This window comes from Cebidichthys violaceus, unplaced genomic scaffold, assembly GCF_023349555.1.
Source record: "Cebidichthys violaceus isolate CVI_PGR_0920_01 unplaced genomic scaffold, fCebVio1.0.p SCAF_106, whole genome shotgun sequence".
Taxonomy (NCBI): Eukaryota; Metazoa; Chordata; class Actinopteri; order Perciformes; family Stichaeidae; genus Cebidichthys; species Cebidichthys violaceus.
In genome coordinates, this window is record NW_027176270.1 from 211,573 (window position 1) to 234,824 (window position 23,252).

The 23,252-nt window shown below is 46.3% G+C and overlaps 1 protein-coding gene across 1 annotated transcript in view; it reads right to left on the reverse strand.

Annotated features, from left to right (window-relative positions):
• fbn1 (fibrillin 1) overlaps positions 1 to 23,252 on the reverse strand; it is a 56,299-nt gene that overhangs the window by 7,811 nt on the left and 25,236 nt on the right. The window contains 30 exon segments of the mRNA XM_068732274.1: positions 1 to 34; positions 535 to 657; positions 754 to 873; positions 997 to 1,116; positions 1,221 to 1,283; positions 1,807 to 1,959; positions 4,058 to 4,183; positions 4,878 to 4,997; positions 5,094 to 5,222; positions 5,316 to 5,432; positions 5,555 to 5,680; positions 7,058 to 7,180; positions 7,325 to 7,450; positions 7,534 to 7,605; positions 7,708 to 7,866; positions 7,971 to 8,093; positions 8,891 to 9,016; positions 9,202 to 9,270; positions 10,038 to 10,205; positions 10,353 to 10,475; positions 10,569 to 10,691; positions 12,187 to 12,312; positions 12,431 to 12,553; positions 12,685 to 12,807; positions 18,145 to 18,270; positions 18,797 to 18,922; positions 19,518 to 19,640; positions 19,755 to 19,880; positions 21,282 to 21,407; positions 22,854 to 22,982. The exon segment at positions 1 to 34 is cut by the window's left edge and continues 98 nt beyond it. Coding sequence (XP_068588375.1) covers positions 1 to 34; positions 535 to 657; positions 754 to 873; positions 997 to 1,116; positions 1,221 to 1,283; positions 1,807 to 1,959; positions 4,058 to 4,183; positions 4,878 to 4,997; positions 5,094 to 5,222; positions 5,316 to 5,432; positions 5,555 to 5,680; positions 7,058 to 7,180; positions 7,325 to 7,450; positions 7,534 to 7,605; positions 7,708 to 7,866; positions 7,971 to 8,093; positions 8,891 to 9,016; positions 9,202 to 9,270; positions 10,038 to 10,205; positions 10,353 to 10,475; positions 10,569 to 10,691; positions 12,187 to 12,312; positions 12,431 to 12,553; positions 12,685 to 12,807; positions 18,145 to 18,270; positions 18,797 to 18,922; positions 19,518 to 19,640; positions 19,755 to 19,880; positions 21,282 to 21,407; positions 22,854 to 22,982 — 3,571 coding nt within the window.

The window sequence follows — 23,252 nt, forward strand, 5'->3', positions numbered from 1 at the left end:
CAGTCATCTATGCCGTCCTCACACTCGTTGTGGTCTGGAAAACACAAACGCTCAAGAGTAAGAGGCTGCAGAAGTAAGAGAAGACCAAGACTCGCCCGGCGGCTCACAGAAACTGCAGCGCTCAAAGAGTTCAACGCAAGCCGCCCGCTAGCAGCCTGTGAGGCGGGGAGGGTCGGCGGTCTGTTTGGAGCTCTAGTGTAAACAGTGACGCTACAGACGCTGACGAGTTCCTCCTGTCTCGTCGCTTCCCTCCAAAAACACCACCGTTGCTACGCTGCCCGAGCTAAATGAGAGAGCGGAGGCGTAAACAGCGGCTCGGTTTTAAAGTTCGTCCGAGACGGAGAACTCTTGAGGATCTCTCAGAGATCACGTAACTTTGTGGACGGGGGCCCACACCGTGTCTCCGTGAGGTACTCGCTTTACTGTCTACCAACACTTTCCAGTAAATGGACCATGACTAAACACAGCAGGGCGTGTGTGTGTGTGTGTGTGTGTGTGTGTGTGTGTGTGTGTGAGTCACTTCGCTAGTAGCACCTTTACACATCCTCTTGTCCTCGCGCAGCACGTAGCCCGTGGGACACTTGCACTCGTACGAGCCCACCACGTTAACGCAGCGGAAGGCGCACAGCAAAGGATTCTGGGAGCACTCGTTGATGTCTGGGACAAGAAAACAAGAAGGCAACAAGTCCCGTTAGTAGGACAGCGTCCAGGACGACGGGGTGGAAGTGAGAGTGCGGACGTAGAGTCACTGACCTTCACAGGTCATCATCGGCCCGGGCTCAAAGCCATTATCACACGCGCACTCGAAGCCACCGATGACGTTGGTGCACGTGCCGTTGCCGCAGGGATTGCCGTTGGCACACTCGTCAGTGTCTGTGTTCGAGAAGGTTACCAAAAAAAACACAAAAAAAAAAAAGTGTTAGAGAACATCTGACGGGTTAGGAAGGAAGGAGGAAGACGGGAGGGAGGATGAGAAGACATGGAGAGGAAACTGGCCTTCACACTTGACCCGAGTGACGTCCAGGCGGTATCCCATGGGACACTCGCAGCGGAAAGAGCCGTCTATGTTGATGCACTGGCCATTGATGCAAGGGTCATTGAGGCATTCATCAATATCTACAATTCAAAAGAAACAAAACATCAACACCAAAATGAAGTACATGCCACAACTGTAACAGAGGCGGAGGACAGTGAAGGCTCCGTGTCACTGACACGCATACCTTTCGGGTGGTCGTCCGTTCCCCGCTGGTATCCCTCGTTGGGACAGAGAAGGGGATAACCCTCTGGAACCAGCAGATGTGAAAAGTCATGAACACCATTCAGTAACACACATGGATCCGTTGCGTTCCCTGCGCGGCGCGTCTACGAACGTGGCGCCACTTGTCTGTTCGACGCAGCTTTCGTCATCCGAGGATGCGTTAAAACTGTCGAGTCCGTGCGCTTCCTTCCGATCGGATCTGGTTTACGCTAGGATCCGATCGGCCAGGCCGCTCTAGCTTGCGTTGAGTCCGGACGGCAAATGGGCACAATAACACGAGTTCCTCTCTCGAGTGAGATCAAAAGGTACGAGAGGAGGAGAACCGAGGCTGCGTCGTGTTTAACTTACCGATTTTGCCGGCGTTCCTTTGACCGTAAAAATACATCCGATCGCCGTCCGACTAGACAGGGTCCTACTGAAGCGGCACACGTGGACACCAGCCGAGGTACGAGATCTGGCGCATTTCCAGATGACGAACGTCGCATTGAACAAGAAAAGCGTCACCACGGCGTGTGTGTGTGTGTGTGTGTGTGTGTGTGTGTACGTACCCTCTCCCTTGGTGGGGCAGATCTCACAGGGATCTCCCCAGCCTTGGCCTGGCATCCCAGTGCAGCAGCACGCCTCCTTAGACGTGTTCTGAGGCTTCGGAGCCAGGCAGCGGCCATTTTCAAACTTGGTGTAGCAGTAGTTCACGCGGATGTCTGAGGGGGTTAACACACAAAAGGGAGAGGAAAGTAGTGAAACACTAGAGACAGCGAGTCGTGATGCTCACCTGCGGATACCGTAAATCGACCAAAGCTACAACTTTTCTTTTCAAGTGTTTTTCTTTTCAAACCACCATTTTACATTTTGTCGGTGATGTATTGGCAGTGAGGACGGAGGTTGGCTAATGGTCCTGAATGATGTGTGTTTGCCAGCCTCTCTCCCTGCGTCTGAGGGCTCTTGTTCCTCCTGGATGAGGCAGGCACTCACTAGTAATGAGAAGCATATGGTCGCTCTCTCTCCTGCTAGCGTCGGCCTTCACTGAACTCAACACAAATAAGCTTTCTGACCACCGTAGATCACACACACACACACACACACGCACATGCACATGCACATGCAGACACACACACACACCTGGCTCAGAGGCAAGGATCACATACATGAACACCTGGTGCTTTGAGGAGAATGTCAGAGAGAGTCGTGTTGCTTTCCTCCATGAAACTGATTTGTCAGCCTTTCCACTAAAGAGATTTATGGTGCTCTGTGCGCAGCTGTTGTTCCGAGTGTGTGTGTGTGTGTGAGCGCATGCACATGTGCATCTGCACGTGGATATGTCATTCTTATTTGTGCACTGAAATATGGTACAAATGTTGTGGTCTGATACAATATCAAGGCTATGTCATTTTTTTCAAATCAGAGGTTGAATTTAATACTGAAAACAAAATAACAAAACAACTAAATTGGAAAACACATTTTTTTTTTTTTTTTTTTTGGAAATAAATCAACCCTTCTGGTCTGGCAGTGATGACACAAATCTGATGGTGGTGACACATTTATATGGTCATGATTGTGGAAATGTGCTTAACCACTACGGCATTTTAATTTAAAACATATTATTGATTGGGGACTTGTGGCCTCGTGGTTAAGACACATACCATCTACTGTTATCGCAATATCACAAGTATGAGTCCAGCCAGGGACCGACGTTGCACGTAACCCCCCCCCCCCCGTGTCTCTCCCCATGTGTATCCACTATCAATGAAGACTTGAGACTGCTGGTTCGATACCGACCCGCCGCCCTTGGTCATCCCCCCCGTCTCTCCCGCTTTGCTGTTTATTCTCCAGCTGCAATAAACGCCTAAAAAAACCTGTGTTTTTTTGCTGCTGTTGTTTTGTCACTTAGCATCTAAAGAGCTTAACATGTGGTTAAGAACGGGTCCAGCTATAAGCGGAAAACTTGCAGCGGTTTAAAAAAAAAAAAAAAAAACGCAGCTGCGTGCAAAGCTGGTCCTGAGGGTTTTTTTTTTTTTTTCTTCGGTCTTTATTTGTCAATTGCAAAACAATTACAAGTGGAGCAGTTGGAAAGGAAACTCTGGTTCTCTCTCCTCCTAAACGCTAATACCAAATGTGTGAAAAGAAAAAGTAAGCGATCGACTGTGTAACGTTCCCCCCCCATCTATGTTTTAATATTAAATATGAATGAGTGAGACGAATGATTTCCATCACTGCTTTCTTCATTTTCTTCATGGCGATCGTCATTTTTAATAAAAAAAAACAAGGCTTTTGTCCTCGTTGACTTTTACTGCTCATGTTGCTCCCTCTCCACCCTTCTCCTCCCGTTCATCCCCCCCCAACCCCTCTGTCGAGAAAAAGTGAAATACAAACTGCAAACTGCCTCGCTGAACCAATGATGTCATCACTTCGGTGTTTCGGAAGGGGGAACTCCCTAACAGAGGACTCAGCGCGCCCCCACCCCAACCCAAAAACACACGTATGTACACAAACACACACACACACACACACACACACACACACACACTGGTGAGGAAATGGAAAAGTGATCTGTTCAGAGCCACCCTTGGCCTTGTTGAGGAGGCCGCAGCAGCAGAACCAGCTGGAACACAGTGTGCTATCATGAAAGAGTGTAACACCACTGACTGCTGCTTCGTCTCCACTCGCACTCAGAGACAGACTACACAGATGCACCAGTATTTACACTTTGCACTTTAAAACGTGATGCATAAGATGGTTTCATAGGCCTCGTCTGTCCTCTTCCCCTCTCACACACACACACACACACACACACACAATTACCTAGACATCTGCGTCCGGAGGCAGAGACCTGGAAGCCTTCGGGGCACAAGCAGGTGAAGCTTCCTTCATTGTTGGAGCAGGTTCCGAACGTACAGATCTCCGGCGACTGAGAGCACTCGTCGATATCTGACACACACGAAAAGAGGAACGGGCATCAAGCACCTCGTCAAATTCACTATTTAAAATCAACTTCTAATCTGCAGCATCACAAGTTTAACCCAGGCATTGACGTATCTTATTTTTTGACATATCGCCATAGCTTGCGAGGATGACTCAATGCATCTCGATAACGGACAGGCGGCATCCGGAAGGCGGATTTTAGGCTCCTCGTCACGTTTGTTTTTTTCCGCTCATCTCGAGGAGCAGCCGCTGCCGTTACCTGACGCTGAGAATACAGCGCTGTTCCTCCCTGTGCTTCCAGGAACAGAGCGCAGAGCAGGAATGTGTTGAAGTCTGCCGAATATCTCTTCATCAGCCCCCCCCCCCCACACACACACACACACACACACACACACACATACTGTATAAACAGTCCAAAGTATTCTGGCTTGGGCCCACTCCCACGTGTGAGAGGGAGAAAGAGGGAGGAGCAGTGAAGACGCCGTTTATTCTTGTGCACCTCAGCAGAGCTGTGATTTGTGTGTGTGTGTGTGTGTGTGTGTGTGTGTGTGTGTGTGTGTGTGTGTGTGTGTGTGTGCGTGTTGCATGTAAGCAGGTCTGAATTGCTTGAGGTGAGATTTACCCCCGCAGATATTTTATTACTTCATCATTTCCTGCTGTTTTCCACATGTGGCTCATGTATGTATTGAGGCCGCTGTACCTTCGCAGGTTTCCTCATGGAGGTAGTAGCCAGGTGGGCAGATACACCTGTAAGAGCCATCCAGATTCAGACAAGTCCCTGCGCCACATGTGCCCGGATTCACCGCGCATTCATTAATATCTGAGGAAGAAAAAAAAGGGGGGGAATTCATAAGGAATACGGTGTAAAAACGTTTCACTTTTACATTGAAAATGAAAGAAAGTGCCGGTTCCTCACCTGCACACTGTCTGCCGTCCAGCGTGAGCTCGTAGCCGTCGTGGCACACACAGAGGAAGGTGCCCACGGTGTTCACACACTGGCCATTTCGACACATGGCCCTCTGCTGCGTCGAACACTCATCGACATCTGATCGACGCACAAAACACATTAACGCTATGAAAAATCGGAATTATCTGAAATCTGTTTTTTTTTTCCCCCTCTTTTTTTTTTCACACCTACCTATGCAGTCGCCGTTGTGTGAGTTCTGAAAGCCGTGGTAGCAGAGGCAGTTGTAGGAGCCCACCGTGTTCTTGCAGGTCCCGTTGCCACAGGGTTGCCTCTCGCACTCGTCGACGTCTAAAAAACACAAAACAAGAGAGCGTCGTCACGCGGGGGGGGTTTTTTTCCGACCTCAGGGCGGCGCTCTCGTTCTCCTCGAAGGCAGGAGAGAGAAAGTGACGAGAACCGACGCGGCTTACCGACACACATGGACTTGTCCCGCGTCGTGGTGAAGCCGTTGGGGCAGATGCAGCGGTAGCTCCCCAGCGAGTCGATGCACTGACCTGGGTTGCACACGCCGGGGTTCTCGATGCATTCATTACGGTCTGAAGGAGGAGGAACACAACGGTCAACGCTGTGACCAAAGCACAGACAGTGAAATATACAATTCCACTGAACTGGCAACCAACTTGTTGAATTATATCTAATTTATTTATTCCACTGGTATATTATGTGGTGATTAGACACCATTAAATGAAGATCCCCTTTCTATATTGTTATTTCTGTCCTTCCATGTACAGTTCTATTACTTCATTTATCATAGAAGTCAAAATGTATTTTGTTTTCTCGTCAAAATTACACCTTTTTTTTCCCTTCAGTTCTGCCTAGAAACAAATAAATGTGTCCTATAAATGTGAGCAGACAGCAGTTATGTCATTTTAATTTCACTTTTTAAACAGGAAAAACTGTCCATTTGTCCAAAATGTCCATGTATACACAGTAAATGTCCAAATCTATTTCAGGTATCTTGTCAAGCTTAATTTACTCAGAGGTGGTTGTGTGTCATACACACTGTAAAGAGTCTTGATCTGCAAGGACAACATGTGAAGAGGTCACATAATACTGTAGCAATAATTTCAAATATGTGTAACAATTAAAGTAATTATAATCGCAGTTAACAATCACTAATATGAGCATTTATTTATTCTTTCACGGGACACAAAACTGGCCAATGACTCATACAGGAGGTGACATTTAAGTCAAAATATGTCTATCTTTAAATACTCTATTTCCCATCATGCCTTGCAGCAATGCTTATTTTTTCTTCAAATCCCTGTATTACGAATCACTGTATATAATTCACACCTCAGCGTCTCTCTCACTGGAGTCTGACCATGCTTTGTTTTTCGGACTTGCATGAAAAGCAGGAAGCAAAAAAAAAAAAAACCAGGATGTTGATTTAACATTTCGCTTATCGGTGAGGACTGACAGTGACATGTTTCAGATCTACAGCAGCATATGTTCAACAGCTCAACACATGCTCCACATCCTCTCTCCTCTTCATAACAAGCCCACGATGGAGAACTCCTCCTCGGCCCCAGTCGCTGTGCGCCGCCTCTGGCGCTTTTATCTTTGGCCTACAACTGGCAAGAATGTGCAGGTCAAAGAGTTTCATGTGACCGAGGTCGATACAAGAGAGCCGGAGGAGGCAAGACAGCGTCAGGCCAGAGGAGGATCTCCGAGGCCGTCGTTCTAGAGGAAGACAGCGAGGCTGCTTCTTCTACATTCATGTAATGTAATCTTTTCCCTAATCCTGCTCCGTGTTTTCCACCGATTCTGCACCGCTGGGGTCCTGAGGCAACCGAGCGTCACACCACTGTAATAATAATAATGAGTGCTGCTGACCCATTCCACCTCTTTAAGGGACAAATACCCCCCCCCCCCTGCCCCCCGCCCCCCCGATCACCAACCCGCAGCCTTACCGAGACACTGTCCGGTGGGGGTGGAGCGATACCCGGGTTTGCAATCGCAGCGGTAGCTTCCTGGCTGGTTCACGCAGGCTGCGTTCTGCTGGCACACCGGTCCGTTCTGACACTCGTCAATATCTACGGCAACAGGGGACAGACGAGTTCAAAGGCAGTCATCGACTGGTGACACTTTCACAGAGAGGGCGCAAACATAAAGAGGCCGACTCAGTTTCAAAACCGAGGAAGAATTCTCAGTATTTTACATTTCTGGCTTCACTGTACCTTCGCAAATCAACAGCTTGTCGTTGTAGACGAAGCCGATGGGGCACTCGCACCTGAAGCTGCCCACCATGTTGATGCACACTCCGTTCTCACACACGCCCGGGATTTCCCTGCACTCGTCAATGTCTAGCGCGAGGGAAAGAGACGAGGGGAGAACATCAGAACATAGATTTTTCATCGTGAAACCCTTTTGAGTTGTGAAATCTCACCGATGACCCGTCCGGTGGTGATGTCGATGAAATATCCTGGTCTCTCACTGCCGCACAGGATCGCAAACTCGTCTGTGAGGACATAAGACGCAAGTTTATTTAGTCACTTATATGTTCTACACGTACGTGTGTGTGTGTGTGTGTGTGTGTGTGTGTGTGTGTGCGAGACCTCACCGGTGCTGGGCACGGGACACTGTTCACAGGGTTTGTTCCACGCACGGCCAATGTTGTAGGAGCAGCAGCACATCTTTTTGGTCATGTTGAAGGTCAGCTCTCCGTCACATGTCCCGTTGTCGGAGTAGAAGTTCCTGTAGCAGTAGCTCTTTCTCATATCTGCGTGTGTGTGTGTGTGTGTGTGTGTGTGTGTTCACAAGAGAAATGTTACTGAATGCTACTGCATCGTGCTGATTGATAACCTCATGAGAGGGCGGGCCTACCCATGCAGTTGTTCCCTCCGTTGACCTGCATGTAGTCCACAGGGCAGATGCAGGTGTAGTTCCCGATGGTGTTGTAGCACTGGCCCGGGCCGCAGATCCCCGGTCGTTCACACTCATTCACATCTGCACACGGAGAAGACGGACGGACGGCAAACGTATTTATCTAATCATTTTTCGAATAGCTTTCCTCGTTTCTATACTCTCTCTATCAACACGGCTGCTTGCTCCTCGCAGCCCAGCTGAACTGCCGATTGGCCGGAGACAGAGTGGCTGAGCAGTTGCTGGACTTTACGGAGCAGGCACACGCTTTTTGTTCTCCTGGCCAACAAACACTAACGCTAATTAAAAATGCCGCCAGCCACATGTCATTGTCTCACCCTCAGCCCCCCTCCTCTCCTCTCTTTGTTCCTGTTTCTCCTTTCTAAACACCCATCTCATTTATCTTTGCCCCCCCCCTCCATCTTTCATTCCTTCGCCCCCCCCCCCCTCTGTCATCTCTGGCCCGTCTACAGGGGACTCAGTGTACTTCCCCGAGGAGAGGGCTGACCACATCAGAGCCTCGCTCCTCTGGACACAGTTAGGCGCTCAGCTGTCTCGTCATCCCCCATTTGAGCTTTGCAGGGTTAGCAACAGGGACGGGGAGGGGAGGAGGAGGGGGGGGGGAACTCGAGCAGAGACACGTTGAGCTCCGGTGAGCTGCAGTGTCGTCTGCGGGACAAAAAGGGGCAGATGCGTCTTTGTCTCTTTGCTCTCGATGCCTTCTACCCTCTTTCCATGTGTCCTCGCTGAACCGAGGCCTTTGCGGATGGACTCAATTTCCACCCCACTGAAACGTCCCAGGGCGACAGGTCGCCTGTGCATAGGAATATAAATGTGTGTGTGTGTGTGTGTGTGTGTGTGTGTGTGTGTGTGTTTGATACCTTCACAGACTCTGGTGTCCTGGTTGAGGGCGTAGCCTCTCGGACATTCGCACTGGAAGCTGCCGAAGGTGTTGATGCACTGTCCTCCCTGACACAAGCCTGGCAGCTCCTGGCACTCATTGATGTCTGCCAGAGAGAGAGAGAGAGAGAGAGAGAGAGAGAGAGAGAGAGAGAGAGAGAGAGAGAGAGAGAGAGAGAGAGAGAGAGAGAAAGGAAACACTCAGTGGAGCATTGTGTGTGTGTGTGTGTGTGTGTGTGTGTTTCAGGAGCAAGCTGACGGAAAGACATGGTAGCATTTGTTGCCGCCTGACCTTCCAAGATGACGGTGATGGGGTTTGGTCTGAAGCCTTCTCCTCCAGGACACAGCGTCTTGTACTCAGCTGCAACAAACACGTGGAACAAGCAACAGTCAGGAGTTGTTTTAATGCAGCTCAGGTCTCAGGAGTTATTCACAGTTTTTTTTTTTTGTTCTTGTCATTGAAGCGAGTATTCCCTCGAGCCGAAAAAGGATGAGTCATTCCCCGCGATGTTTTTCGACCATCTGTTGGCAATTTCGAGTAAGTTGCACAAAGCTGTCTCATCTTTACCAGCAACAGCAATTACAGCAAACACAAACTCGCACCGTGGAGGAAAACAAGTAATAAAAGGATTTGACAGGCTGTTGATCAAAGCCAGTGACAGTGAAATTACTTTGCCATGATAGTGACATTCAGAATCCATTTTTTTTTTTTTGAGCCACTTCCCCGCCCATCCAGGAGTCCAAAGTCTACCCGACTCTTTACTTATCATGTGATGACAAGACGGAGACGACTCAGCTGCATCAACGGAAAACAACAACTTTGGTCCTTTCTTATTATCCATGCTTATTGGGAAAACAACGGCAGAATTGTTCATTTTAATTATATGTCCATGTATCAGGAGTTCTGTGGTTGAGTTGGACTGGTGGAAATAACTTCATAAATGTCGCTGTTGATTCAGCTTCATTCACTTCCAATAAACACGACAACTCGAGTCAGTAATAAATCATTCAATTCGAATGTCTCAAGCTATAGAACCTGCTGCCGGGAGGTGAGAGATGTCGCTTCTGCGCATCTCTGGCAAGAGCACCGCGCGGGTCGACGATCTAGATAAGGACGGGTTGACTCACTTGAGTTGACGAAGGGACACGATTCACAAGGGTTCCCCCAGCCCAGGCCCAGGGAGCAGCAGCAGGATGCTTTGGAAACACCGACTCCAATCTCATTGGAGCATTCCAAGCTCTCTGATGCATCTCCTCGAGAACGAACGTCTAGGTAGCAGCTTCCAGAGCGAGTGTCTGTAAACGCACACACACACACACACACACACACACACACAGGTGTTCAGGTATACAGGTGTGTCTCACCTTTGCCTCAGGATTAGTTCAAACGACTAGCTAAGCTCAAACACCGACAATGTGTAGTGAGAACTTGTTGAGTCTCACCTACACAGCCCACCCGAGTGGGGTTGAGTTCAAAGTCTGCAGGGCAGTTGCAGTGATAGCTTCCGGGGATGTTGACGCATATTCCGTTAATGCAGATGGTCGGGTCTGCGCACTCATTGATGTCTGAGAGGGAAAGACAGAAGCAACAGTCTGAAGAAAAAAAAAAGCCCATTGGGGGGCATGAACAGACCATCACTGGGGGGCGACTAGTCTTACCTGTGCAGTTGCCTCCACTCCTGTCCAGTTCATAACCGATGTTGCATTCACATCTGAAAAGTCCCGGGATGTTCTGGCAACGACCATTGACACAGATGTCAGCGAAGGTACATTCGTCTATGTCTGCAAAAGAGAGAAAGAGAGAGAGAGAGAGAGAGAGAGAGAGAGAGAGAGAGAGAGAGAGAGAGAGAGAGAGAGAGAGAGAGAGGCCCAGCTGTGAGGGATTAGTGGATCATGGGATCATCGTGGAAAATTGGCAGCCAGCAATAGGAAGTGAAGGCCGCTCACCTTTGCTAAAGAATGACAGTTCTGGGGCAAAAAAAAATGCCCAGACACACACACACACACACACACACACACACACACACACACACACACACTATCAGAGCAGCAGCCAAGGTTATGAAATTGTGCTCTTCCACATCATTAGACTCTGCACAAATCATTACTGTACAGTCCGGCCCGAGCTGAGACAGGGAGGACTTGGACAGGTTATTTTCAGGATGTTAGACACATCAGCACATTGAGGTCAGTCCAGCAGCGTCTTATCACTGGAAGCACGAGTCACAAATGTGCTCATTGCGTCGACTCGACAGATCTGCCGTCTGTGGGATATCGAAATAAGGCATTAAATCCGGAGATGTGTCTTAAAAGGTGCAGCATTGTCTCAAACAAGAACTTAAAAAAAAGAATAAAAGACAGTTTCTAGACCAGCGTAAACATCGTTTTCAGCCAGCAGGACGTCCGAAATTAGATTCAGACCACATGGCCTTTTGTTACCGCTCTATTCTGTCGCCTTTGTAAAGTCTGTACAGCGTAGAGACAGACAATAAATGTTAAATACAATGACAATGTGCACTTTAGGGGGAGCATAAATCTCTGAATTTCTATGGTGCAAAAAAAAGAAAGGAGTTCCTTTTCCACCCAGTCCATTGTTTATCTGCATCGGGAGAAGTCACAGACCTTTATCACTCCACACTGTATAACATGGACGTGAGCCAATGAAGAGTGTGTTTCATTACCTCGTGTGTGTGTGTGTGTGTGCGAGCGTTAAAGAAGGCTAAACGACTGCATGCTAACGTTAGCTAGCTAGCGTTCTCACCTTAGGATACGTCCTCATGCTGCTCAACCAAACACAGAGAAAACATGAGTGGAAAAAACAGGAAAAATAGACTGAAAAAAGATTAATACAAATATTTTACATGTAGTCTATTGTTGGGACAAAAGCAGACTTGCATTGGCGGTGAACACATTAGCTAAAATAACGTCTGATGTCGGCTATTTTAACCCTCAAACAAAAAATATTTGACCGACCACCAAACCAACCACCACATGTCTCTAACGTTGTCAGTCTCTCAGAAATGTTCTCACAACTAAAGCCACTTGTGCGCTGGGCTCGTTGTGCGCTTCCTATGTACAAACAACGATCTCATGAGTTCCATTCGAAGGCAACATCTGTTCGGATCATTTTGTTTCTCCAAAACAGGGAAACAAACAACCATTCACCAGCCGAACACCAGGCCCGTTTGAATCACTCAACCTAATTCAGGATGTTGGCCACCGATTCAGAGGTCTGGAACCGACAATAGTCAGGAAGAGCGGCGTTGTATTGTTTTACCCTCGCAGGCCTTTCCTTCAGGAGTCGGGATGAAGCCCATGTCGCATTCACAGCGGAAGCCTCCCGGCAGGTTCAGACAGTGGCCGCTCTCGCACAGGTTGCCGTTCTCTGCGCACTCGTCGCTGTCTGTAGGGGTGAGGAAAAGCACGTTCGTACACACACACACACACACACACACAATGCATTGGTGGATCTTTTTGCAAAAAAAAAAAAAAAGCGAGACATGTGGTTTTAGAAGTGCGACCTGAGCAGTAGAATCCATCTCCAGAGAATCCGTCCTTGCACGCGCAGCGATATGAGCCCATGGTGTTGAGACAGTCAGCGTTGTTGCTGCACATGTGCGTCCCATTGGAGCACTCGTCCAGATCTGAACACAGAAGAAAGTAGAAAAATAGATTATGTATTTGTAATCAGCTTTCTTGGATACTGACAAATTGTCTCTTCCTTCTATGAGATCTTCTATTTACCTGTGGGGGTCAAAAAGGCCATCAGCCTTACCTGCGCATTTGAGGCCGTCGCCAATCCATCCGGGAGCACAGCTGCATTTGAAGCCGCCGGCTGTGTTGGTGCAGGTAGCATGTCTGTCGCAGTTATGCGCTCCGATTTCACACTCGTTGACATCTGAGGTAGAGGGAAAACAAAAAAAAACCCAGGGGCCGTGTAAAGAAAAATAGGCAGTGCTCTTGACGGTCTGGTGATTTGGGCGTCTGCATTCTCAGTCCGGTGGGGTTCTTGGCATTGTGGGGCGAGTTGACGCTTTGGGTTTGAATTGCATACAGACAGCGGCAGGGAGTCTTTCTGGGTCACCGTCTCCGCCAATGTATTTCAGAGCAGAAGGCACATTCTCATGATCTCCGATACTAATAGCCTTCCTGCGGAGGTTTAATGAGCAGACCCCGTCTCTGGATTTTCATTGTGCAAGTGTGTCCGGGGAGAGCTGCGAAGAACGCCAAGAGGGAGAGCGATATCCCAACGCTAAGGCCTTGTTCTGTCTGCTCACTGTGAACTCAGTGTTTCTGAGGTTATTTTAGGCAAAGGCTTCCCCTCTTCGCACACAGACCCCCATATGAGGCTTTTACAAGAGCCCTCTTTTAGTGCTGATGTTTGCTTTTCTCACCAGCCCAGATGTCAAGTTTGGAAATGTAATCTTTCCCAAATATAATTTCTATAAAAATGCGACGTGGTGACGCGCCAACTCTACAAATAAACATTCCTTCAGGGCAAAACCATTAAAATGATATGTGAACTCTGCCAAACGGATGAAATATCGAGGCACTTAGTAGATAATGCGGTTATAAAAGTACCTCTCTATATGGGTTCAACCTATTGTATCTGGCCATGGATTCTAATAAATGAGCAACAGCAATTAATGGGAAGAATTAAATTGGCTACTATTAAAATCTGCCCTGCCCATAAAGTTGTTTACATCCTGTAGGGCGTAACCAATAAGATTTCTGCGAAGCAGCTGGCGGTGACGAGATACTGTGAACGAGGCTCTGCAGCTCTCGCTCTTCGAGCACTTCTGACATGATCAACTAAATGGGACAATGGAAAAAGCCTGTATGGTGTTATAACAATGACGACTGCTAATATGAGTCAAAGCAACCCTGTGAAAGCTGACCAACCGACACGATGCCTTGCCCCGTGTCCCAGCTCCGATAGAGAGGTTGTTGCGCAAGTTTTGTGCGGGAATGAGCGTGTTCCGTTGCACATCAAGGGAAGCCGTGCCACGAACTCGATCAAGATGTTAAGACCCATCAGCCAATGAGACGCGCCCCTCTCTCTCTCTCTCTCTGTCTTTGTGAGGCTAGTAATTCAAAAACACTGTCAATTAGAGACGTGTGCTGCTGGTTTACAGTCCTCCTGAGGAGAGGGTACGGTATATATATATATATATATATATATATATATATATATATATATATATATATATATATATATATATATATATATATACATATTTACACTACATTTGATGACGGGGTTAATGTGAGGGCTCCCTGGATTACAGACGGAATTAAAGATAATTTCCCACCGAGCCTTTGATGACGGAGAGAGAGAGAGAGCGCAACAAACGGACGCACGTTCTCATGGTGGGAATGTAAAAAAACGCAAACATGCAAGAAGCGTTGTCGGCGGTCACAGCTGGTGTCAAAGAGGAGGCTTGATTTGACTATGGCGAATGTTTTTGACCTGTCTCCTGGTCTGTGTGTCTGCCTTATTACCCGTTTATCTGTTTGTCCTTCTGTCTATATGTCTGCCTGCCTGTCTTGCTCAATGTCTAAACGCCTGCTGGCATGGCTGCCCTCCTGACAGCGCTAAGTTAACAGCTAGACAGAAATGCTAACAATCTGCTGATCCAAGCCAATATTAAGCATATTAAATAATCCCATTTTACTAAAATGGAAGGCTCTACTATCTGCTGATCCAAGCCAATATTAAGCATATTAAATAATCCCATTTTACTAAATTTGAAGGCTCTAAATATTGCGCTACAGTCCAAGGCTAACATTAGCTATCTTTAGCTAACATGAGCCGCTTGGTTGTACCGAACCAAGCAGACTAATTTATAGGGAGACTATGAGGCAATAACAGGATAATGGTAACAAGTAGAGAAGAGTTATTACGTTACACATGTTACACAACAATATAATAGAATATTAAAGGTAGCCACTAAGGATCTAGCATTAGCTAACTTTAGCTAACATGAGCCGCTTGGTTGTACCGAACCAAGCAAACTAATTTATAGGGAGACTATGAGGCAATAACAGGATAATGGTAACAAGTAGAGAAGAGTCATTACATTACACGTTACACAACAATATAATAGAATATTAAAGGTAGCCACTAAGGATCTAGCATTAGCTAACTTTAGCTAACATGAGCCACTTGGTTGTACCGAAGCAAGCAGACTAATTTATAGGGAGACTATGAGGCAATAACAGGATAATGGTAACAAGTAGAGAAGAGTCATTACGTTACACATGTTACACAACAATATAATAGAATATTAAAAGTAGCCACTAAGGATCTAGCATTAGCTAACTTTAGCTAACATGAGCCGCTGGTTGGACCGAACCAAGCAGACTAATTTATAGGGAGACTATGAGGCAATAACAGGATAAGGGTAACAAGTAGAGAAGAGTCATTACGTTACACATGTTACACAACAACATAATAGAATATTAAAAGTAGCCACTAAGGATCTAGCATTAGTTAACTTTAGCTAACATGAGCCGCTGGTTGGACCGAACCAAGCAGACTAATTTATAGGGAGACTATGAGGCAATAACAGGATAATGGTAACAAGTAGAGAAGAGTCATTACGTCACACAACAATATAATAGAATATTAAAGGTAGCCACTAAGGATCTAGCATTAGCTAACTTTAGCTAACATGAGCCGCTTGGTTGTACCGAACCAAGCAGACTAATTTATAGGGAGACTATGAGGCAATAACAGGATAATGGTAACAAGTAGAGAAGAGTCATTACGTTACACATGTTACACAACAATATAATAGAATATTAAAAGTAGCCACTAAGGATCTAGCATTAGTTAACTTTAGCTAACATGAGCCGCTGGTTGGACCGAACCAAGCAGACTAATTTATAGGGAGACTATGAGGCAGTAACAGGATAATGGTAACAAGTAGAGAAGAGTCATTACGTTACACATGTTACACATGTTACACAACAATATAATAGAATATTAAAGGTAGCCACTAAGGATCTAGCATTAGCTAACTTTAGCTAACATGAGCCGCTTGGTTGTACCGAACCAAGCAGACTAATTTATAGGGAGACTATGAGGCAATAACAGGATAATGGTAACAAGTAGAGAAGAGTCATTACATTACACATGTTACACAACAATATAATAGAATATTAAAAGTAGCCACTAAGGATCTAGCATTAGCTAACTTTAGCTAACATGAGCCGCTTGGTTGTACCGAACCAAGCAGACTAATTCATAGGGAGACTATGAGGCAATAACAGGATAATGGTAACAAGTAGAGAAGAGTCATTACGTTACACATGTTACACAACAATATAATAGAATATTAAAAGTAGCCACTAAGGATCTAGCATTAGCTAACTTTAGCTAACATGAGCCGCTTGGTTGTACCGAACCAAGCAGACTAATTTATAGGGAGACTATGAGGCAATAACAGGATAATGGTAACAAGTAGAGAAGAGTCATTAAGTTAACAAACTGAATCAGTAATGTCGGTTACACAACAATATAATAGAATATTAAAGGTAGCCACAAAGGATCTAGCATTAGCTAACTTTAGCTAACATAAGCTACAGGTTGTACCAGACCAAATAAGACTGTAGAAGCAAAACTTTTTTTTTTTTTTTTTTTATTGTTTTTGAGCTGAACTTTTAATTTTTAAGAGGCGCATTGTGTTTTGTGTTGTGCTCAAAATGTTTGACAGTGTAGTCATTTAACTTTAAGATGACAAAGTCAACGCGATCAAGCTTTCACCCTGATCCTCTCTTTAATGTCAAGACACTCCCAGCCTTGTAAACTCCCCCAGCACATCTCCACCCAGTCCTAACGTTCTATTACACACGCAAGGACACACAACTCCCTAAAGTGTACGCACAAACACTGACTCCACGCCTGCCCACTGAGTTCTCAGTGTTGTAGTGTGTCATAAATAAAAAAGAAGAAATAATTACTGTGGGAGATTCGTCCACAGCTGGATCGGATCTGAGCTTGAGAGCACCACTTACTCATTAACACTCTCACACACACACACACACACACACACACACACACACACACACACACACACACACACACACACACGCAAGGAGGTTTAATCCACGCATACCAACGCGGTCACATGAAGCTTTTTTTCGACTACGACAACAAATTTCTTATGCATTTTTCGTATATCCGAATTGAAAGCGGATCCGACCCAAATAGATTAGCAGGTTTTGTTCACTTTGTCTATAACAAGAGACCCTGCCTGCCTGAGAGGAATTAAGTGTCTCGATTCCTCGGCATTCTGGGGCCGAAATTCCAAACCTGTGAATCAGCACCGGCTGCTTCACTGCAACCCCGGCTTTCTCAAAACAAGCGAAACACTGTACGGACATTTTAATGGGATTAGAATGAGCGAGGCGTTGTGTGAGTGAGTTTGAATCATACCTCAGACCTGTTTATTTACGTCTGGAGGAGGACACGCCGCTGCTAACCGTGCGTCTGACTCCTTTTTTTCGATAACCGAGATGAGGTCAGATAAGATCGCTGAACGAAAAAACTCCCAAACTTAGCCTTCAATTCCCAAACTTTTAAAGTGCCGTTGTAAATCAGACTTAACTCTGGCTGGACAAAGGAGTGAGTCCAAACTAGCAAAAAGGGCTGTACCGGCCGGATGGGCTTTGTATTTATGTGTTCTGGAGCCCTCTCAGGCGATTGCATGCTGCGGAACTGGTCCAACCATCACGTAATGTTTAACTGACCTTAATGAAAGAGCAACAAAAGGAATAAACAAAGGTGCGATGTGATGCATGCATCTGACAGGAGACAGTGACCTCACTGCTCCTGCAGCAGTTCGCCGCTAACGCATGTGAGCGTGTGAGCGTGTGTGTGTGTGTGTGTGTGTGTTAACGACGTACGCGTGTTTGCGAGCGTGTTCCTCGTCAAGTCAGACAGGAGCTCTCGAACGAGGGGTGAGTAATGTTAGAGCGGCTTCTGGTGAGCCAGACATTCTCCGTGCGTCCTCTCATTTCTCACCTCTCTCTTTGAGTTGCTTTCACTCCTGTAGTTTAACAAAACCACACACACACACACACACACACACACACACACACACACACACACACACCTCTCCTTCACCACTTAAATCAGCAGCAGCCCTCTACGGACTCACCATCGTTTTTTCCTCTCCACCGACAGGATGTTTTGCTGTGCGTCGGGAATGCGCGGGCTTGTTTCGCTCACCTGTGCAGCCCGTGGTTCCCTTGCGGACAGAGTATCCCAGGTCACAGTGGCAGATGAAGGATCCCTTCGTGTTCTCACAGTTCCCACTCAGGCAGATGTTTGGATTCAGATCACACTCGTCCACATCTAGACAGGGAGGGCAGAGGAGAGCGGAACAGAGAAAGAGCAAGGATTTCTAATTTAAGGGGAAGATCATTACAAATTGAATTAGTTGGTTTTTGGTAAGCTGTGATATATGGAAGTGAGTCATTGTGAACTACATTAAATGTGTTGACTTGTATAAATACAGCGTTTGTGCTCACCGATCTAAAAGTCCTTACATCATTGATGGAAGGACTTTTGTTTCCTCGCTCAGTGGAACCAGACTCATAAATGTCATGCATTCCTCCATGCTCAACCCAAAACTAACACACTGTCTTGTAAATCAACAACAACAACATTACATTCTGTTCTCTCTCTCTCACACACACACAGAGCCATAGATCTGAGTCATTGAGTCTGATTCTCATGACTCATATCTTGGATAACCTTTAAGATGATCATTAAGGTGATTCAGTAAACTGAATCTAGTAAAAGCAGAGCTCCGGGAGGAGGAGGGGGGGGGGGGGGGCGTGGTGTTTTTAACTTCGGGCGTAAAATGTGCATCCATTACCCAGGCAGGTCTTCATGTCGTCAGATGACATGAAACCGTCAAAGCACAGGCACTGGTACGTCCCTGGGGTGTTGGTACACTGGCCTCCATCGCAGATTTCGGGGCTCTCCTCGCACTCGTCGATATCTGAAAGATGGAAGACAGAGAGGCGAATCCCAAAAAAAAAAGTGTTAGAGGACAGGAAGAACTGCAATGAGCGCTAGTAATCCAGGGTTGAATGTCGGTATGTTATTTACCGCGCGGCGCGGTCGCTACAGGACAGACAGCTTTTAGAATAACAGTTTCAAGTCATTTCAAGCTCTTCTTTCGCACAAACTACTTCTGAAATGACCCTTGTAGTGCCGTTGACCTCTGTCTGCATATCTGTCTCTGCTGAATAAAGGAATAGGAATCACAGGAGTCGGTCTACGCACAACACGCGAGGCCTACAGTCACGGAAATGAAATGAAAATGCCAGGAATTAACAAACAAGCACCATCAATTTATCTATTCTGTTTAGCAACATTTGGGATTTGGGATCTCTTTATAGCAAATGATACGTTGTCAGATTTCTGATTTCTCTCTGTTTGTTCCTGCTCTTAAATCTGTTCTCCCAACCTTTTACATGTCTTTAGCACTACCGCATGTGTGCAGTCTTCTCTCACTCTCAAAACCCCCTGATTCAGATAACTTAAAGGTGGTTTTGTGGAGATAACACATTGTAAGTTGCAGAGCTACTTACCAGTGCAGCTTCTCAGGTCGGGCATCAGGGCGTATCCACTGTGGCAGCTGCACTCGTAGCTTCCCTCTGAGTTGGTGCAGAAAGTCTCACAGCCGCCGTTCTCGATGGTGCACTCGTCGATGTCTGAGAGAGACGGGGGGGAAAAAAACAACCCGCCGGTCACACGTGAACTTCAGATTGTCACGATGGAATCAAAAGAAACGTCTGTGAGAGGAAGTGATCGGTATTAATACGCACCAACACACTCCAGTCTGTTCTCTGTGGACTTGTATCCCGTGTCGCAGGAACACTGGTAGCGGCCGATCATGTTGACACACTGGCCGTTCCTGCACAGCCTGTCGCTCAGGTCACATTCGTTGATATCTGTGGAAGAAGGTATATTCAAAGGATTCATGCATAAATAATCAATACGGATAAACCCCTCCATTTTTAAAGATGAAGGTGCCGTCGGACTGTTTTGCGTGGCGGTTTTAATCTTCGGACATTTAATGCAAGTCTGGATGGAGGAAACGGAGTGAGTCACAAAGTGCCTTTGAGCAAGGCACCCACCTACAGTGTGCCGTCACCAGCAATTCATTTCATCATCGATTTCCTTTTTCTTGATTATTTGATTCATAATTTGGCTTAGAATATCAACGAAAAATGTCACAATTTCACAAGAAAAAAACCAAAATTAGAAATGTTCAAAACTCAATAATATTCATTTTAATACCGCGGAAACATTTGTCATTGACAGGCGATGAATTCAACATCCGAATAGCTTCAGATGTTCTGTCGATGGACTAATTGGTAATCGTTTGGGCTCTGCGCCCGCAGTTAATTGCGCCAATAAAACTCTTCCAGAGGAGACACTAATCATACTTCGGGTATAACTTGTGACAGATGCTTCATGATGGATCCAGCACTTCATGGTGATAAATAGGACCTTTCCAACAAAGAGTCTGACATCATTAGGCGCACTGTGTCACACCCATCTCTGAAACGTGCTAAATAACCACGGTTTATTATCACTATCATCAGTTATTAGCACTTCAACCTGTTACGTCAGCACAGATAATGAGGACCATTGTCTCAGAAGGGATGAGGAGGGCAGTTTTCAGTAATGCTTTCATTGTTTTTGATTACTTTTTAATAAATGAGCGTGAAGGGCAGTGGTTGAGCATGAGGTCATGGACTGAACCCTTAATACACTGCATTAGGTCATCAGAATGACACCCAGTGAACAATTTGCACGATCAGCGCGACGCAAACTAAACACGGGTTGAGCTGTGAAACTATAGACTGGGAGAAGTCGGGCGCTTCTCTCGCTCTGGTGGAAAGAAACTGGAAGAAACTGCTGAGCCGACGTGTTTCAACGAAGAGCGTTCACTGGAACGTTGAACAGAAAAGGGGCAACAAGTTGCCTATATATGGACAACAAGATGGCTGAATCTCAACTAGCCAATCAGACGGATAAAACAAGTTGTCCTCTCAAAAACTTGTGTATTTAGTCTAATCTTTAGTCTTTGGTCAGTTTGTCTTCGTTGTTTAGTTGCTGTATGAAGTCTTGTTTTTTTGTACCTGCCAAGTTTTTCATTATGAAAGTATCGTCATTGTGTTCCGAGTCTGCATTTGTTTGGATCCTTCTTCGACACAGATTTCTCAAAACAAAAGAAGAAAAGCGAGAGAAGGAGGGAAAAAAAAAAAGTTTCGGAGAGACGCCGAGTCGAGCTCGAATCCCCCCCCCCCCCCTCCCCCCTCCCCCCCGATGACCTCATCACTCACCTAGACAGGCCGAGCCGTCTTGTGCGATCTCGTGTCCCTCGGGGCAGGTGCACTGGAAGCTGCCCTCCGTGTTTACACATTCACCTCCACGGCACAGCAGAGGGTTCCTATCACACTCGTCGATGTCTGATAGTGGACACACACACACACACACACACACACACACACACACACACACACACACACACACACACACACAGACACACACACACACACACACACACACACAAGTAGAGACATTGATCTTAGGCAGAATGTCCGCACTGTTGTTTGTAAGTGATCGGATTCTGTGAATGGTGACGCAGCGTTCCAACAAGGAACATTCGGCCTGGAACACCTTGAGGTCGCGGTGCAGAACTCCTCCAGTATGTTGCATCGTTGAGAGGAATAAGCAGAAAGTGAAAGCGAAAATGTATTTCGTCGACTGTCCGCAGAGCGTTTTTGCTGGCTGGCAGCATAGAGTCTGCTTGACACTTTTACACTTTGAAATCCGATTTGAGCATCCGGAGCGTCAGACTCAGATCCTGTTTGCAAACATCCCGTTTAAATGTGTTGTTGTTTTATGCAGTTCAGACTCTCTCAAATCAATCCGGATATGACAAAAACACCAAGGCCTTAGTGTTAGAGTTCAGTCTCTGCACATATTCATTTTTTTTTGTCATTTCCAATAAAAAGAAAAAAACACATCATTGCTGTTTGACCTGCAAAAAACACGAGACTCCAATTTAACAGATATCGTGGTGCTGACTATATCAGGAAGTACTCGTTGTTTATATAACTGCTCGGCCAAAGAACACAAGCAGCAGACACAATAAAGTGTCTATAATTATTTGACATGTTAGTTATTTTTGTGTTCAGTACCAACATCTTATGACTGCAGACCCCGCCTGCATCTGTTCCATTCCTTTATGCTTCTTTTTTTTTTTTGCCCACAGTAAATGTTCTCGTGCCAATTTTTGCTCTAAAGTCAGCTTTAGGCCAACAAAAGTATTGAGGCTCTCCATTTTGTGCGTACAACTTCTCCTAAGAAATGTAATCAAACGGCGACGACGACGGACCAGAACAGACATGGAGCGTTGAGTATTTTTCTCACATGGCAGAACGTTAGGAAATCACTGCGTGTCCCTCAACTGCAGGTCAAGTATGTAATAAAGAACAATCATCTTTCAAGATCTTTTAAGTGATTGTGACGAGACTTTGGCTGCACAGACTAGACCCAACAGGGGTTTAAATAAAGTCTTAATTCTCCGTCTCTCTCAGCAGCTCATCCAGAGGGAGTGTGGAGGAGGTGGCCGGGTTGTGATTAGGACTGGGGGGGGGGGTGTGAGGCAGGTCTTCCCTATACTTGGAGACCTTTATAGGTTGGTAAAGCCGCCTGCTCTTTAGATGTCGCACATGTAACAGGGTGTGTGTGAGAGAGAGACTAAATGCTTTCGTATGAAGGAGTGCCGTCTCTGAACCACCTCCCGCTGACGATTCAGCGCAGGTGTTTTTAGCGTCTGCAGGTGTCGGTGTCGGTGTGTGTGTGTGTGTGTGTGTGTGTGTGTGTGTGTGTGAGGATTCGCCGCTCACCCATGCAGTTCTTCATCATCATGAAGCCACTCTCGTAACCTTCGAAGCACTCGCATTCAAAATCCCCGACCGTGTTGACGCACCTGCCCTGTCCGCACAGGTCCGGGGAGATGTGGCACTCGTTGATGTCTGCAGGAGGGGAGCGCGACAAGACTCAGCGAGGTAGAACACCATGAGACAGCTGTGCTGTAGAGGTTGTCAACTCTGTGACACATTCATTTGACAAAGAAGTGAGGAACTGATAACAGTAGTAGCAACAAAAACAAAACAAAAAAAGCGAAAAAGCACAAAAGGTTACAACAAAGAAAGGATATAAAATGAGATAAAGAGGTTTATGGAGGACTTAGGCAGCTTTAGCTCTTCAAGCTGATTCTTCAGAAGTCCAAAGCTGAAGGCCTG